Source organism: Paramormyrops kingsleyae, chromosome 18, assembly GCF_048594095.1.
Source record: "Paramormyrops kingsleyae isolate MSU_618 chromosome 18, PKINGS_0.4, whole genome shotgun sequence".
NCBI lineage: Eukaryota > Metazoa > Chordata > Actinopteri > Osteoglossiformes > Mormyridae > Paramormyrops > Paramormyrops kingsleyae.
Genome location: NC_132814.1, coordinates 6,399,788 through 6,418,326, shown reverse-complemented (window position 1 = coordinate 6,418,326; position 18,539 = coordinate 6,399,788). Strand labels below are relative to the sequence as shown.

General features: G+C 47.0%; 1 protein-coding gene across 2 annotated transcripts; it reads right to left on the bottom strand.

Moving 5' to 3' along the window:
* Positions 1 to 1,825: 1,825 nt before the first annotated feature.
* On the bottom strand, positions 1,826 to 17,441 carry LOC111834692 (F-box and WD repeat domain-containing 11-B-like). Of its 2 annotated transcripts, XM_023794261.2 has the most exons (14): positions 17,326 to 17,423; positions 8,833 to 8,937; positions 8,086 to 8,136; positions 7,749 to 7,968; positions 7,472 to 7,658; positions 7,263 to 7,353; positions 7,039 to 7,176; positions 6,766 to 6,884; positions 6,443 to 6,692; positions 3,304 to 3,422; positions 3,112 to 3,222; positions 2,938 to 3,016; positions 2,691 to 2,855; positions 1,826 to 2,586 (listed from the first exon to the last, which is right to left on the bottom strand). In XM_023794261.2, exons 1-13 carry the CDS (start codon positions 17,419 to 17,421, stop codon positions 2,694 to 2,696), a joined length of 1,728 nt encoding a protein of 575 aa, XP_023650029.1. In that variant the 5' UTR covers positions 17,422 to 17,423; the 3' UTR covers positions 1,826 to 2,586; positions 2,691 to 2,693. The 2 variants fall into 2 exon arrangements, with proteins under 2 accessions (XP_023650029.1, XP_023650030.1); XM_023794262.2 differs by lacking the exon at positions 8,833 to 8,937 and having other exon boundaries at positions 17,326 to 17,441.
* Positions 17,442 to 18,539: the final 1,098 nt, after the last annotated feature.

Here is an 18,539-nt window from a genome sequence, read left to right as displayed (position 1 = left end):
CTGGAACTATGGGGCTTAGTCCAACCTCTGAAACACATCCCCATACCATTATCCCTCCTCCACCAAACTGTACAGCTCCCACAATGCAGTCAGGCAGGTAACATTCTCCCGGCGTCCGTCAAACCTAGACTCATCCATCAGACTGCCAGACAGAAAAGCATGATTTGTCTCATAACACATTTCCACTGCTCCAGAGTCCAGTGGTGACATGCTTTACACCACTCCATCTGATGCTTGCTGATGTGAGGCTTGCAAGCAGCTGCTCAGCCATGGAAGCCCATTCCATCATGCTCCCGGTGCAGAGTTTTTGTGCTGGGATTAATGCCAGAGGAAGTTTGGAACTCTACAGTTACTGAGTCAACAGAGCGTTGGCGACTTTTACACATTATACACCTCAGCACTCAGTGACCCTGCTCTGTTTCTTTACACGGTCTGCCACTTCATGGCTGAGTTTCTGTCGTTCTTAAATGCTTCCACTTTGCAATAATGCCACTACCTCTTCTTGCAGGGAAGAAATTTTACAAACTGTCTTACTGCAATGGTGGCATCCTATGACAGTACTACTCTTGAATTCACTGAGCTCTTTAGAACAACCCATTCTTTCATTTGCAAACCTGACTGCATGGCTTGGTGCTTGATTTTATACACCTGTGACAAAGGGTCTGAACTAAACAGCTAAATTCAATGATTAAGAGCCTTATCCCAATACAATGTGCTTTTGGCCATATAGTATATAATGTTTAGGCTGCAAAGTGAAGGAGGTCAAATGGGGAAGGTCAGATTTGTTTGGGCATAGTGAAGGGTAGGGGTCCCTCTGCATTAATGACAGCTTAACATCATCTAAAAAAACATAAATGATTGCACTATACAACAAAAACTTGTGGTTTACTCGTGGCGAATCAGCAATACAGATCACATCAGTACGGGTGAACATCTCCAGATGTTTTCCACAACGGCAATGGTTGAAGTTGACTTTCTAGTTGGATCGAGAGGTTTAACTAAAAATGAAAATGCAAATATAACTCACATTGTGCAGAAACAGTCTTTAACGGTGCAGTGGCCTCCTTCCACGGCACATCAGCTGCCCCCCCTTCAGGAGGAATGCCTTCTGAGCTGTGCTTCAAAGAGACCCCCGACATTCCTGAGACCCAGAGCCAGTCAGGCCAAGGGCCGTCCCACATGGGACCTCCACCCACATCCCGTCCTGGCGGGCCCACTGCCCCTCCTGCTGACCACAGGCACTCCTAGACTGGGGGACACACCCTTACAAGCCCTTCCACTCAACAGAAAGATCTGACTGGTGTGAGCATTTGTCTGTGATTATTTCACACTCTCTCTCTCTCTCTCACACACAGACACAGAGTAGGTGTGTGTGTGTATATATATATATATATATATATATATATATATATATCTATATATATCTATATATATATATATATATATATATATATATATCTATATATATCTATATATATATATCTTTGTGGGGACTCTTCATTCATTTCATCCCAACAATGACAACCTTAACCCCTATCCAGCCCTAACCTTAACCATGAGTAAACAAACGAAATACGGGACTTTTGGCATTTTTAGTTTTTTGATTGTTATCACAGCAAAAAACTGCGTTTCCCCTTGTGGGACCAAGAAAATGGTCCCCACAACATCAAAATAAATGGTTTTTCCTCACATTGTGGGGGCATTGTGTGTGTGTGTGTGTGTGTTTGTGTGTGTATGTGTCTCTCTCTAATTCTCACACACACACAGGAAGGCCAAGGACACACACACACACACACACACACACACACACACACGTAAATACACCTTCACAGTCAAGGATTTTATTCTTCATTCACGTCTGCTTTTTTCCCCTTAAAAAACCATGTCAATGTACAACACATTTTTGACAAGACAGCTGTGTTTACAACTAAACTCAAAGTTATGGGCCATTCAAAACCCAAGCAGGGATGTTGAGGGGCCAAGAGAACTATAACGGGCAGTATAATATTACAAAGGAAACACTGCACCCCCCCCCCCCAAAAGAAAAACAAAACACATAAATAATTCATTTTAAAAAATGTGAGGACACCATAAATGGAGAACCTTTCCATCAATCATGCACTTAAGTTACACAGTTCATAATCTTTGCATCTCTTCTTATTTCTACTCATTTCCTGTGCCATAAAACAGGAGGGTGAAAGGGAATCCTTCAAGTGGCAGGAGGGGTGTGGCTTACGGGGGGGTGGAGGAGGGCGTGTCCTACAGTCCGCAGAGCACCCATAGGTCAGGATATCCTTCCTTTCCCCCAACACTGTGCCCACTGGCTGAGAAAAAGTCTTTTCATCCTCTCTTTGCTTTTCTGTCTATCCACCTCCAGGGTGAGGACAACAGGAGAACGTCTATAAGGTCCGGCAGAACCAGCAGTGTACGGGAGCTCAGAGTGACGGTTGGACTGTTTTCAAGCCCAACCCAATGGCACAGCTCAGTTGAAAGCGACAAATCCAGGAACGAGGGAGAGGATAAGGTGAGACGAAGAGGCGAAAGGACAGACTGTACCAAGAAGACACACAGTGCCCCCTACTTGACCTAGAGAAAGAAAAGCGGGATAAAACTAAGTGATACACAGGTGCGGCTGGGCTGAGAACGTCTCTTTGGGGGGACATATGCCTCTGATGATAAAGCTAAAGTACCTGCTATCTGGTAATGTAAGTGTAGGTGCGGGAAGGGGAACGCCCTTCCGTCTGGCCGTTAGACGACACGTTCAGGAAATCCCAGATGAGAATCGTGTCGTCGTGTGAGCTGCTGATAATCTGGAACTCGTCGAACTGTAGCCGGAAAACACGGCCAGAGTGCTCCTAGTGAGACCATGGAGACAGAGTCAGAGACTGGGCATAGCTAACAACAGACAGACCACGATAAAGGGCAGCAGGGACTCACCACCAGTGTCCGCAGACAGAGAGTACTGGCAGGGGCTCGGGGATCCAGAGCCGCTTGCAAGTCCCATACTTTAATTTTCCTGGAAGAGAGAGACCTGGGGTTTCAGACAGATGTACATCACTGACTAGCACTGCATATAAGATGGTTGGCATGGTAACAGCATGATGTCATCACCCATCATAAGCTCCACTGACGATCCTCTTGTTGTCGAATCGAATGCAGCGGACCAGCTCCTCGTGACCCTCCAACACGCGCAGACAAGCCCCACACTCGATGTCCCACAGCCTGCAAACACAGTTCGCTATCACCCACACGCACACACTGTAACACAGACACGCATATCCACACGTAGAACGGTACACTGACCGGATGGTGTTGTCCGAAGAGCCGCTGACCACCAGCCTGTCCCGGTACTGTAGACAAGCGATGCCTCGTTTGTGTCCGTTCAGCGTGCGGACAAATTCACAGGTGCTGGTGCTCCACACCTGAAGAGGGGAAAGAAGCCCATTCAACACTGCTTCTAAACATCCATCCATCCATCCATCCATCATCCACCCATCCATCCATCCATCCATCTAACTGCTTGCCCAATTTAGGGTCGTGGGGGGTCCACTGCCTATAGGTGCCAGGTAGGGAACAACCCCGGATGGGGCGCCAACCAATCATAGGGCACACACACACCATTCACACCTATGGGCGATTTGCTATTTTATTATACTTCAGAAAGAGCTGTTCTTAGTTAAAAAGTTCATTGCCAAGCAGTCTCATTGGGTGCTTTTTAATAAGTAACACCTTTGCAATAACATTAAACACCAAACATTTGTGTTTAGTATCCCTATGGGAGCCAATGAATCGAATTGCAATTAAAAACAAAATGGCAAGAACAGAACTGAATGAGTCAGTGAAAAACATCATAACACTTAATAAAAAGAAAATATCCATGCGGAAAATATATGCAGATAGATTAAACTTTGCTTGTCAATGGACTTTTGTTATGAAACACTTCAATGCACTTGCAACATTTTTAAAGCATTAAGCAAGCGTCCCAAAGACCAAAGACTTCCTGTCAGTAGTGTTAATTACAGGCTCGGCCTATATTGAAAATAAAATGCCATGTCACATATCGACCAACAAAAATACACGATTTGTCCTGTATTTCCATACACATGGTATATTTTCACCCCGCTCGGTAAATGTCATCGTCGGGACCACCCCCCCTTCACCCCTGGCACCCCCCCGGTACTACGTGAAGCAGTCCCCAGAAAACGAAAAGCTGTGGGAGCCTGATAAGGGGGACGCTGCCATTTATAAAACCTAAAGATCAAAGCAGCACATTCCACCTCATTTTATTATAGTCAGAATACTACAGTATTACGTACAGAAATCCAATCAATAATCTATATAGAGGGTTTGCAGCCCATAATAATCCACATATGTATAGTCTGTAGTGGGGCACTCCTAGGAATCAGGCTGGTCTGGCTCCTTTTAACTTTACTAACACATCTAATCCGTCCGATGTTTGTGTTTATATGTTTTATAGATGACTTTTTATAGCTTTAAATGTTTCATAGTTGACACCCTGCTCTGGGTTTCTGGTTGGGAAAACATAAAAATCCCCATTCAGTCGCATTCTTGTAGTAGCAGTAAACAAGTTTCATTAAAAGCAGCGAACATTTCATGTGGTTTTTAAGTTGCACTGGTGATGTGCTCATTTCTTCGGCTGCAGGTACCGATACAGACGAACGACAGAAGAGCTGTGTGTGAACTTTCCATAGAACCACCACGCCCTCGTGTCTGGAAGCCAGGAATTCCAGCAGCCCCTTTGAGGGGAAACCAGGGTACCCCAATCGTCTTATTATTGCATTTGAGAATGTTTTTGGAAAGGGGGACTGTGGGGTAGGAGATTCCCGCACGGGCCATTTTCCCACAGATGTGCCGCGGGAGAATCCTAACTACTCAAAAAGGCCCAGAAGAGTGGACAGGGAGAGACAGATGGGTGCATGGTCTAAATGCTGTTCGGCATCCTGAATGTTCCGGAGTGTCCAAATGGCTCAAAGGAGTTACCATGGAAACGTGCTGAGATGGTGTGGAGTTTGGGGGGGTTAGGAACCTGCACAAAGGAGCCTCAACATCACTAACCTGGGACAATATCCAACATCAACTATGGCTCAAGAATGACACCAACTGGTATAGCTATAAAATAACTGAATGAGCTGCCCACACTGGTGTTTTTGGGGGGATTGCTCAACACAAAGAACAACTCAGAACTACAATCGTTCCCAGGTAGCGTTTAGGAATCAGCAGAATGAGCTCAGTCTGACACCTCTACACACTGACAGAGCTCAGCATACACCATGCGGAGAGTTCAGTAGGTTTGCACAAACGCACAACATTTTTGTGGGATTCCAGGTGAGGACGCATGTGCCGTTTACTCACAGATTACAGACACAGTAGGATATTACCTGTTTGATGTGCGGCCGACCAGTGTTTAACTACCATATTTTTTGGGCTATAAGCCGCACCTGTGTATAAGTCGCACCTGTGTATAAGTCGTACCTACCTAAAACCTCAAAAATGTGGAAAAAAAACATATATAAGTCGCTCCTTTGAATTAGTCGCGGCTAGAAAGGAACACATATACAACTAAAAGTTCTATATTTTAATCGGTTTTCAACCAGAAAAGCACCTTTGATAAAAATGGCTTTGGCAGTTTAAATAAATCAAAAATCTACTAATTTGAATTTTCAATGTTAAATGTCTTAATTGTCTGTGTCAGTAAAGCCGTCAAAGTCCTCATTCTCAGTGTCACTCTCAAATAGCTGAGATATTGCTGCCGGAATATCCCGGTATTGAATGTCTTCTTCTTCTTCCTCTTCCTGTCCTTCTGCACCAGCTATTTTTGCCTTTCTGAAGCCGGATGTTATTGTTTTAATGCTTATGGTATCCCATGCTAAGCTGATCCTAATATCTGGCCGTAATAATAGTTATCGAGCATTTTTTTTTATTCAAATAAAGGATTAGAATAAATTTAATATGATCCCAGTTACATTTAATTAGTGAACGCTTGCCATCGCGTGGAGGGACTCCATATTGGGTTTGTGAGTTACGGAATTATTTGTCTGACATTACATCTAGAGTTATGTAAAGAATGCCTTTATCCCTTTTAGGCGAGTTACGCCTAATGTATACTGCTTAAAATGACTTAGCCGGCGTACAAAAAATCGGAAAAATTCACATATAAGTCGCACTTGTTCTATAAGTCGCAGGGCCAAAATTTTGGGAAAAAAAGTAGCGACTTAAAGTCCAAAAAGTACAGTAAATGAAGTGAGAAAATTCAGAGACAGAGAATTAAAAAAAACTTTTACAAAGGATATATTTTATTATGATTTTAGGAACTGAGAAAGAGATGGAGAAATAGCTCAGATGATATGAGGGGAAGTCAGTACCATTTCAGGTTTTAGGGGGGGGAGTCCCTAGGCAGAAGCTGGAAATCCACACGACTCACCTTGATGGTACGGTCCCCGGAGGCCGAGACGATGTACTTGTCGTCAAAGTCTACGACGTTGACGGCGGCGCGGTGGCCCACCAGCACGCGGCGCAGGCTGATGTCGGTGGGCGAGGCCATGTCCCACACGGCGATGGAGCGGTCCTTGGAGCAGGTCACCATTAGGCCGTTGCAGAAGCGCAAGTGCAGCACGGCCTCGTTGTGGTGGATCAGCGTGTTGAGCACTTCACCCGTACTGACGTCCCACACCCTGGGGGAAGAGCCGGCTGAGGAGCAGCCCCTGGCACCAAAGCTTTCGAGCATCCCCAGTAAATCCTCCTCACCTGACTGTGGAGTCGGACGAGCCGGTGACGATGACCCTCTCGTCATACTGCAGGCACAACACGGAGCCCGTGTGTCCTGTCAGAACCTTCAGGCACTCCAGAGTCTGCTTGTCCCAAATCTGAGACACAGGGAGGGCCGAGTGAAGCAGAGTTAAGTTCTCCCCAAGCGAGCTCGATGGGCCGAATGGCCTCCTCTCGTTTGTATAGTTCTTATGTTCTTATGTACATCAGCCTCGTTCTCCTTCTCAAACTGACGCCCACATGCACACGCACCTTGATGGAGTTATCCCGAAGGCCACTGATAATCTTGTCATCGTCATACTGCAGACAGTACACGCCCTTGCTGTTCTCTGAGCGACACTGAATCCTCTGCAGGTTGTGTCTTCCACAGCGCCAATTTGCCTCGATGGTCTACGCAAAGAGGCAGCAGGTCAGACGGAGGACCAAGTGGAAGAATGCGCCACTTAGCCCTTTCTACATCGAATTTATGGACTTACTTCAATGTCTTGGATGATTTTGGGGTAAAGCGAATGATAGTAGCTGTTTGGAGGGACCTCTGCAGTACGATTCTTAAACAGATGCTTCTCCCTACAGGAACAAGAGATAAATGATGCAGGTCACAGCCTAGAATGGTCCCTGCTCTGATGGGAGGATCTCGCTCCCTGCCTCAACCATGCAGGGTGACCCGTCGGCCAGTAGGACTCACCAGTGGTGCCTCTCGGACAGGCCCTTCCACAGCGCGTCTGTGCGAACCATGCGCTCGATGAGCTTCTTCCACAGCATGCCTTCAGAGATGACGCGCTGCCACTCCTTACACACCAGCTCGGCCGCGCACAGCGAGCGCGCGTCCAGGAACGACAAGATGTTTTCTGCTATGTGGTCCAGACCCTGAGCTGCAAAGCGAAGACACCAGCGGCGTGACGCGTCTGCGGCCGCGTGAGAGCGTGTGAGTGTGTGAGGACGCCGGCGAAGGTTCGGCTTACCCGGTAGCGCGGTGATGAAGTCCCTCTGCAACATGGGCTTGAGGTAGGAGTTGATATGGCCGTGCTGGTAGTGACACATACGGGAAATCAAGTGCTCAACAAATTCCACCTGGTCAGCCTCTGACCACTGGTCAAACAGCTGGATGCACCGGTCCTTCTCCTTCTCATAGTTTCCCTCTGAGGGCCTCTTCCTGGAGCCCATCACTGGTCCATTAATAATCTGTGCGGTAGAAACAGTGATTACACTGCATGTTATGCACCCTATTTGCCACTAGGGGGAGCTCGCATGCAACAAACCGAAACCTGATTGGCCACTAGATACAACCTGATCACCTACCTTTAACACTGTGGTCTTTGGGGAAAGGTCATCATTCTGAGACTCCATGTTCTGCAGGAGAGAACAGCAGTATGGTGACTGAGCAGTTTGAACACAAAGGCAAATATGGTGACACTTTGAGGTATAGGACAATGACCCGTACTTTGACTGTCCTCCACACAACATTATCGCAGCAAAGCCAGTCAGAGAATGCAAAAGCCTGCAGCAGAAGCAGGGTCAGGTGGGGCAAATAGTCACACGTCACAGGACATGGGCAGCAAAAACTTCAGTCTTCTGGAGCCTGAAGCCCAGGGAAAGGCCACACCCCCACTGAACCCAAAGTCTCAGGGATGGGCTACGCTCCCCCATGATCTCAACGGCCTGGGGATAGGCCACACCTTCCAATTATCCCACTGGCCTGAATATGGTCCACATCATCATGCACATGGAGCAAAAGACCTCCTCATCTGGACCATATAAGCTCCCAACAGAGACAGTGACAGAAGCAGCTAACAGACACATCTAGAGCCCGCAAGATGTAAGCGCACCATGTCAATCTGTGTAATGTCACTACAGAAACTGAAGACCCCGCAGACACACACACACACACACACACACACACACACATTTTCAACCATCAACATGCTAACAGTCTCCAGCCGCATCCAGCCGCAGCTCAGACAGGGCATACGAGGGCCGGGAGGTCAGGAAGGAGGACAAGGGGGGGCGGACAGCACAGCACAGAGGGGGAGAAATGAAGAGAGGCACCTGACTGCGGCCCAGCACACTGGGCATGTTCTGCAGACACTTGAGTGCACACAGGCTCCCAGCCACCAAGGAGCAGCCAAGCCTGAGAGAGCGAGGCATAGAGCACTGTGGACAAGAGAGAAGGAAGGAAGGAAGAAAGGAAGGAAGGATAGAGGAATGAATAGAGGGGAAAGGGGGAAAACAGGCATTAGAAAGCCAGTCTTACACACACACACACACACACACACAGACACACACACACACACACACACAAGGGGTTTACACCAGGGAGAGAGACAAAGACAATCCAGTATAAGAATGAGTACTCTATACCTCCACAACATTACACCCAACCCGGCACCCCTTAAACGGTAACTGGCCCCCGTCAACCCGGCACCCCCTAAACGGTAACAGGCCCCCGTCAACCCGGCACCCCTTAAACGGTAACAGGCCCCCATCAACCCGGCACCCCTTAAACGGTAACAGGCCCCCGTCAACCCAGCACCCCCTAAACGGTAACCGGCCCCCATCAACGCCGCACCCCCAAAACGGTAACAGGCCCCCGTCAACCTGGCACCCCCTAAACGGTAACCGGCCCCCGTCAACCCAGCACCCCCTAAACGGTAACAGGCCCCCGCCAACCCGGCACCCCCTAAACCAGGGATCTGTAACCCTAGGCACGCGTGCCAGTTGATCACAATAGAGACCTGCACTCCCGCGGGACCCAACGCACCGAGTGCGGCGCGGGACAAGATTTGATGGGTGAATGCGGGTGCGGGCGGTAAGGTCCTCATGTATGTACGGGTTGCGGGAGAATAGAATTAATCGCGGGACTCCAGCAAAATGGAATTATCTTAAAATTAATTTATTAAATACAAGTACTCCATTATTTATCTACTGCACAAAAGCAACAAGAACGACTAAATTAAAGGCTAACGCTCTGAAGCAGTATTAGGCCAAATGCTTTTCTGTTTGACCACTTGAGAAATCAACGTTTATTATTATTTTGTTTCATTGCAATATTATTAGCCTATTTCTAACTGTTCTGAGTGTATTTCTATGTTCTGAAAAGCTCCTCGTTCGTGTCCATGTTCATCATTCCATTTAATTAAACTCAAATAAAACAAAACATATTTGTTTATTTTCCGTTTCTTTTTTATATATACTCAAAAGGGAAGCAAGTGAAACAAATAACAGAGTAGCGGGAAGAAGTGGTAAAAATACAACTACTTATATGTTTACCTGCGGGATTTTGCGGGCGGGAGCGGGACAAAACTTGAATACTGCGGGCGGGAGCTGGAGAAAATTATATATATTTTTTTGCGGGAGCGGGACAGAATCTTGCGGGAGCGGGGAGGGGGACTGAAAAATTTGTCCCGCGCAGGTCTCTAGATCACAACCCTAATTATTAAATGCATTAAAAATTTTCAGACGTCGTCTATGATGTTGAAATGTCATTGGCTGTTGCTTGGCGCGCCTGCTGCTTTGGTTTGACTACTCGATGGTAGCCCTGCACATTTTTGTGTTTCCCCTCATTTAACACACCTGATTCAACTCCTTGTGCTAATTACCACATAGCTCTTGAGCTGAATCATTTGTGGTGGAACAGGGAAAGAACTAAGCTACACAGGGCTCTGGCCCCCCAGGACTGGAGTTTGACACCCCTGCCCTAAACGGTAACAGGCCCCCGTCAACGCCGCACCCCCTAAACGGTAACAGGTCCCCGCCAAACGCCGCACCCCCTAAACGCTAACAGGCCCCCGCCAAACGCCGCACCCCCTAAACGGTAACTGGCCCCTGTCAACCCAGCACCCCCTAAACGGTAACAGGCCCCCGTCAACCCGGCACCCCCTAAACGGTAACAGGCCCCCGTCAACCCGGCACCCCCTAAACGGTAACTGGCCCCCGTCAACCCGGCACCCCCTAAACGGTAACAGGCCCCCATCAACCCGGCACCCCCTAAACGGTAACAGGCCCCCGTCAACCCGGCACCCCCTAAACGGTAACTGGCCCCCGTCAACCCGGCACCCCCTAAACGGTAACAGGCCCCCATCAACCCGGCACCCCCTAAACGGTAACAGGCCCCCGTCAACCCGGCACCCCCTAAACCAGGGGTCTCTAACTCCGGTCCTGGAGAGCTACTATCCAGTAGGTTTTCTGTCCCACTTGGCTTCTGATGAGCCACATATGGCCCTGGTATTTACCTGAGAACAGGTGTGGCTCATCAGAAGCCAGGTAGGACAGAAAACCTACTGGATAGTAGCTCTCCAGGACCGGAGTTGGAGACCGCTGCCCTAAACGGTAACAGGCCCCCGTCAACCCGGCACCCCCTAAACGGTAACAGGCCCCCGCCAACCCGGCACCCCCTAAACCAGGGATCTGTAACCCTAGGCACGCGTGCCAGTTGATCACAATAGAGACCTGCACTCCCGCGGGACCCAACGCACCGAGTGCGGCGCGGGACAAGATTTGATGGGTGAATGCGGGTGCGGGCGGTAAGGTCCTCATGTATGTACGGGTTGCGGGAGAATAGAATTAATCGCGGGACTCCAGCAAAATGGAATTATCTTAAAATTAATTTATTAAATACAAGTACTCCATTATTTATCTACTGCACAAAAGCAACAAGAACGACTAAATTAAAGGCTAACGCTCTGAAGCAGTATTAGGCCAAATGCTTTTCTGTTTGACCACTTGAGAAATCAACGTTTATTATTATTTTGTTTCATTGCAATATTATTAGCCTATTTCTAACTGTTCTGAGTGTATTTCTATGTTCTGAAAAGCTCCTCGTTCGTGTCCATGTTCATCATTCCATTTAATTAAACTCAAATAAAACAAAACATATTTGTTTATTTTCCGTTTCTTTTTTATATATACTCAAAAGGGAAGCAAGTGAAACAAATAACAGAGTAGCGGGAAGAAGTGGTAAAAATACAACTACTTATATGTTTACCTGCGGGATTTTGCGGGCGGGAGCGGGACAAAACTTGAATACTGCGGGCGGGAGCTGGAGAAAATTATATATATTTTTTTGCGGGAGCGGGACAGAATCTTGCGGGAGCGGGGAGGGGGACTGAAAAATTTGTCCCGCGCAGGTCTCTAGATCACAACCCTAATTATTAAATGCATTAAAAATTTTCAGACGTCGTCTATGATGTTGAAATGTCATTGGCTGTTGCTTGGCGCGCCTGCTGCTTTGGTTTGACTACTCGATGGTAGCCCTGCACATTTTTGTGTTTCCCCTCATTTAACACACCTGATTCAACTCCTTGTGCTAATTACCACACAGCTCTTGAGCTGAATCATTTGTGGTGGAACAGGGAAAGAACTAAGCTACACAGGGCTCTGGCCCCCCAGGACTGGAGTTTGACACCCCTGCCCTAAACGGTAACAGGCCCCCGTCAACGCCGCACCCCCTAAACGGTAACAGGTCCCCGCCAAACGCCGCACCCCCTAAACGCTAACAGGCCCCCGCCAAACGCCGCACCCCCTAAACGGTAACAGGCCCCCGTCAACCCAGCACCCCCTAAACGGTAACAGGCCCCCGTCAACGCCGCACCCCCTAAACGGTAACAGGTCCCCGCCAAACGCCGCACCCCCTAAACGCTAACAGGCCCCCGCCAAACGCCGCACCCCCTAAACGCTAACAGGCCCCCGTCAACCCAGCACCCCCTAAACGGTAACAGGCCCCCGTCAACCCGGCACCCCCTAAACGGTAACTGGCCCCCGTCAACCCGGCACCCCCTAAACGGTAACAGGCCCCCATCAACCCGGCACCCCCTAAACGGTAACAGGCCCCCGCCAAACGCCGCACCCCCTAAACGGTAACAGGCCCCCATCAACCCGGCACCCCCTAAACGGTAACAGGCCCCCGCCAAACGCCGCACCCCCATAACAGTAACTACGCACACATGTAGGCAGAGACAAACCGTCATAATGATTCATAAGCAAAAGACACTTTCTCTTCTGTGTGGCCATTTCTTCCCTAAACTCCTCCCTGACCACATACAGCTGCTGGAGGAGGGACCGCAGGGCTCTGTATGAGGTTACATATAAGGTCTGTACAAGCTTGACTTTTCTTTAAGGGACTTCTCACTACATATCACTGCCATGTCCCTGTGCAGTAAAGATCAGTCACTTATTACAGGAGATTCCAGTTTCCTGCCAGCACTGTCTCTCATACACACAGAAACATAGTTCATGTTTTAAATTTAATGGCTGATGTTCTGACCAAAACACCACATTCATCTGATAAGTTTCAGATATCTGTGATAGCCTTAAACCTGGGGTGATTCTAGGAATTGACCTTAAGGACTCAGACCCCTGAAGAAATGGGGGGGGACAACATTATGTTTACAAAAACACGGGACATTGGTAAAAAGTCTTAAAAAAAATATTTTTCAGGAGGGCTGAGGGAAAAAAATGGGTGAAGAAGCACCTATGACAATCTGATACAGTCTCTGCCCCTGCTTGCTACACCCATTCTATAGCCTCGGAGATCTTGCACATGAGCAGTATGCTGATACTGTGGCAGATGCATTGAGGATGCTGTGTGATCTGTAACAGACAGTGGATGACGCGGGAAGTGTGGCAAAGTGCGTGACACCACTAAAGACACAGCGACAGGGTATGCGCCAAGACAGACACAGACATATATCAGATCTAAAAATGGCAAAATGGGCAACAGCTATGATGATATTTTTGGTTAGAAGTGGGCCGTGTATGGAAGCTGATGGTGAAAGGTGGGGGGGGGGGTTCCCATCAGCTAGGTAATCACTGCAGTTTAAATCCAAGCTTTACATTCCCACAAATCTCCTGGTTTGCTGCTGAAGGGGAGTCTCTGAAATAAGAGGATCAAGTGCAACACCCAGGTGGGGACCCTCCAAATCACCATTTTCAAGCAATTAAAAATTAAAAGTAAAGTGGTAGAGTCAACGGGGGGGCAACATCCAGCCCCCCCCCCAAAAAATAGATGGGACCCCCAGATGCACTGTCCATTCTCATTGATTCTTAGTGATGTTGATCATTAAATGCAGTATAAGGTTTTTCCCAACATATGTATGTGATACAAATATGATTTTGGTAGTTCACAGAATTGCATGAAAACACACAAATCATGCCCATAATTATTGTGTATTTTTTGTACATTTAATAGAAAGAAGCTCATGCCAGGCTTAATTTGTCCTCTTCAGATGCCCCCCCCCCCCCCCCCCGCCCCTCCTCTGAAAATAACCAGGAGCCACCACTCTGGACAAGAGTATTTCTGTGTGTGTGGTGTTAGTGGGGGGTAGCTTAAAAAAATAATTTCTATCATAAGAGGCAGATTTTCAACTTTTGAAAAAGCCAGCACACGGAACTCAAACCCGGGCTCCCAGCTCATAGCCAAGAGCAGAAATATGCAGGTGACCCAGACTAAAACTTTTGCTCTCGATATATACAGTGCCCTCCATAATGTTTGTGACAAAGAGACATTTTTCATTGATTTACCTCTCTGCATCACAGTTTAAAATTCAAACAATTCAGATGTGATTAAAGTCCACATTTCAGACATTTAAATTATTTGCATACATTTCGATTTCACCATGTAGAAACTACCACACTTTTTATCCATAGTACTCCCTCATATCAGGGCGCCATAACGTCTGGGACATAACAATGGTAGGTATATTAAAGCAGTCATGTTTAATACTTTGTTTCATATCCCTTGTATGCAAAGACTAGCTTGGCCATTCAAGAACTTTTCATTTTTTAGCTTTAAAAAACTCCTGTCTTGCCTTAGCAGTAGGTTTGGGATCATTATCTTGTTGCAGGGAGAAGCGTCGTCCAATGAGTTTGGAGCCATTTAGTGGAACTTGAGCAGATAAGATGTTTCTACTTCATCGTGTGACTGTCGTCATCTTACATCATCAGTGAAGGTAAGTGTCCATGTAATTTCTACATGGTGAAACCGAAATGTATGCAAATAACTTAAAGTCTGGAATGTGCACCTGTGGCAGCGATACAGGCCAAGCCATAACCCCCCACCACCATGTTTAACAGATGAGCTGCTATGCTTTGGGCCTTGGGCAGTTCCTTTTCATCTCCACACTTCCCTGTTGCCATCACTCTTTTGCTGGTTAATCTTGGTCTCATCTGTCAATGAGACCATTTCTCAAAATTCTGCAGACTCTTTTAAGTACTTTTTCACAAACTGTAATCTGGCCATCCTGTTTTTGAGGTTAACTAGTGGTTTGCATCTTGTAGTGTAGCCCCTGTAATTCTGTTCATGAAGCCTCCTGCGGACGGCCGTCTCTGACAGAGACACACCTGCCTCCTGCGTCTCATCTGCTGCACAGACGTTTGCCGATTTTTCTTTCTCCTAGTGAGGATTCTTCTGCCATTAGCAGTGGAGGTCTTCCTTGGCCCACCAGTCCCTTTGTGATTACTGAGCTCACCTGTTCTTTCTTCTTAACGATATTCCAGACAGTTAATTTTGTAACCCTAAGGTTTGACACACGTCTCTAATGGTTTTATTCTTGTTTTTCAGCCTCATAAGAGCTTCTTTGACTTTCATTGGCGCAGCTCTTCTCCTCATGTTGAACAATGACAACTACAGATTCCAAATGGTACGAGCAAACCTAGGTATCTTATCCCTGCACTAATGAATCAATGAAACACACCTGAGTAATCACAGACACCTATGAAGCCAAATGTCCCAAATGTTATGGCGCCCTGAAATGAGGGGGTGTTGTAATTTCTACATGGTGAAACTGAAATGTATGCAAATAACTTAAAGTCTGGAATGTGCACTTTAATCACGTCTGAATGTTAGATTTGAAATTTTAAACTGCGGAGCTGAGGGGAAAATCACGGAAAAACGTGTCTTTGTCCCAAACATTATGGAGGGAACTGTATTTACACAAGAAATCTGACAATGCAAAACCTGTGAAAAAACCACCCAGGCTGCCATGTGGCCATGCAGCACAGGACACAGAGATTAGCATGAATATATAACACCAGCATAAACAGGTGTGCAAAAATATGGTCAATAATGCCAAGCAGAGAGGCCACTATTCCGGACTTAAGGGGCGGCGTAAACCATGATTCAAACACTTACTATAATTGTCTGATAATAGGTGGTATTATGTGGGCGAAAAGGACTGAATGTTCAAACCTCCTAAGAGGTAAATGTGACTGAGGCAGAGGAAAGAAACACATCTAAAAAGAAGACTCGATTATTAAAACATGTCAAGGTGATATTATGGGAAAAGGTTGCTGATCGCTTAAGGTGTTTTTAAAAGTAGGAACCCACAATCGATTCTCTCCGGGCCTGATTACGATGAAGTCAACGCAGAATGACTTCAGAGTCTGTTTTGAATACAGCCAATAACTTACAATTACAGATACAATGCATTATTAAAGAAAGAGGAAGATCCATCCTTCCGTCTTCGATTCCTTTCATGCAGTACAGGGTCATGGTATGTCTGAAGCGGGGAGGGGGGGGCAACGGTATGTTAGTCCATCTCAGGCCACAGGATGACCTACACATAATCACGCACTTAACGATTACAACATGACTGCACAGACTGTCGAGAGGGAAGATGTACTTATTTTACTGCATGTAATAAGACTGCGAGAGGAACACGCAAATCCCACGGACACTGACGGGGCTGGGGCCGTATTCAAAGCCCAATCCCGAAAGCATGAGGCCACGGAGAAATGCACCGAACCACTCACCAACAAAACAGTTAGCTTGCTATATTTACGTTTGTTTAATATCAAACAGCTTTTCTACAAAACAAGTAAAATATTCCGGATAAATCAGAAGCTTAGCTTCCAAAACAATCGATAGGTGAAGCATGAACAAGGTGATTCATCTTTCAAAATCACAGCAAAACCATAAATAGCACAATAACAATAATACTGAATGTATTTGAAAAATATTTTAGAGGGCAGTTTCCCCCCCCCCCATAAGTATGAACTGGCTACCTTTGAAGACGACTAATATTCAGCCACAGCCCCAGCAAACGCACTCGATGTACAGATGTATACAAGTACGTCAGTGTGCGGTGGTCAGAGCGAGACGACATATTATATTTTTATTTTATATTTTATGTATGTGTAATCACACAGATATCCTTTCTGGTCGTACATTTTGTACGGAACAGGGCGAACGGGGGAGAGACCGGATGGCCGGTAATTATTCGGCTCCGTTTCGGGGGCGTGTGGGGGGCGCTCCCGGACGCCCTGGCACTCGCCGGCCCCGCCGACTAGCGCAGCGGCGCCGCAGTATATATTAACCCGGAACCGGAGCAGCTGTGCTTCGCATTTAGACGACACCCAAAAAGGGAACCAGGAATTGGGAATCGGGAACCGGTCGCCTCGACCAGGCAGACCCGACCTACGCCTCCACAGAAAGAACAGACTCCGTATAACAGGGGTCGTTTCGAACGTCCCTGCTGCCGTTGTTTATCATTACGTTCCTTTAGACATTTCCCTCCAGTGATACGGGAGAGTTTCATCGGAACTTACCATCAGCTCCAAGGTTTTGTCCTCCATCTCCGGCTCCATATTGACGTTTCCCCGAAACCCGAAGCGAAAATGGAAACCCAGCCCTTCGTCGCGCATTTGGAAGGGGCGGAGCAGGGAGTGGAACGGCGCGTTTAATTGGTCTACAACTGACAGAAGGCGTTGTCAGTAAGGCGATTCTCTTGCTTGATTGGCTGTTCTGCTGCTATGGCGAGGACAGCGGCGAGTCCCAATTGTCCGACTGAAGCTGCTTCCCTGAGACCGCCGGTCTACAGTTGTCACGTCTTCAGCGTTCGGCTCATGAACCGCTGTAGACAAACCAACCGCAGGAGCGTTTCGACTCATGAAATATCAAGATAATGCATGAGCGAAGAAATGCACAGTTATCAGCATATTCTGATATTTATGCTTTATAAGGGTTGAACCGTGTCGCTGCCAGAACTGAAGACTAAGGCAATTAACCCTAACAATGGTTTTGGACTTGTCACTGGCATATTAATGCCATCTTATGCTCCAGCACATGGTCTTAAGCCCTCAAATCAAGAATCACACTGCTGCAGGATTCAATTTTAATCTAGACCATTATCTCATGGTTTAACCAGGAATTGGCCCACATTAGGTTTCCACTGCAATGTGATTCTGGCAAACTCACTCATTCATTTTCCATACCTGCTTATCCTATACAAGGTCAAGGGGAAGTTAGAGCCATCGTATAAGTAGCAGGCACAAGGTAGGGAATAACCCAGGACAGGGCACCAACCCGTCCCAGGGAACACACACCATTCACACCTAGATAATCAAGCAAGCCCAATTCACTTTTTTGAACTGGAGGGGGAACTGGAGACCCTGAAGGAAACTCCACATGGAGATCAAGCAAATTACACACACAGAGCCAGTAGAGAGACTCGAGTCATACTCTCCATGGAGGAACTGTGCCACCCTCCAGGAAAACAGATTTGACGAAAATATTGCTCCAAAACTTACCAAGAAACACTGTTGCTCTCAAAGACAGTAACTGTAAAGCTACTGGTTTAACAATACAAAACCTCTGCTTATCGTCTTCTGTCAATGTGCAAACCACGTAAGGCTTGTATGAAACAAAATCAAAATGGTTCAGATAGTGCTGCATAATTACTGAACAATGAAGTTCTATGTATGGACATACATCATTCACACAAGACCACACTGACAAGCATGCAGAATAAATCATAAATGAA

What these genes read in the sequence shown, in the direction of transcription:
- LOC111834692 (XM_023794261.2), bottom strand. Translation starts at nt 17,421, where the DNA reads ATGCGCGACGAAGGGCTGGGTTTCCATTTTCGCTTCGGGTTTCGGGGA. An exon ending in CAAAGACCACAGTGTTAAAG is followed by an intron (nt 7,969 to 8,085) that starts GTAGGTGATCAG and finishes TCTACCGCACAG; the next exon opens with ATTATTAATGGACCAGTGAT. An exon ending in TTCGGGATAACTCCATCAAG is followed by an intron (nt 6,885 to 7,038) that starts GTGCGTGTGCAT and finishes CCTGTGTCTCAG; the next exon opens with ATTTGGGACAAGCAGACTCT.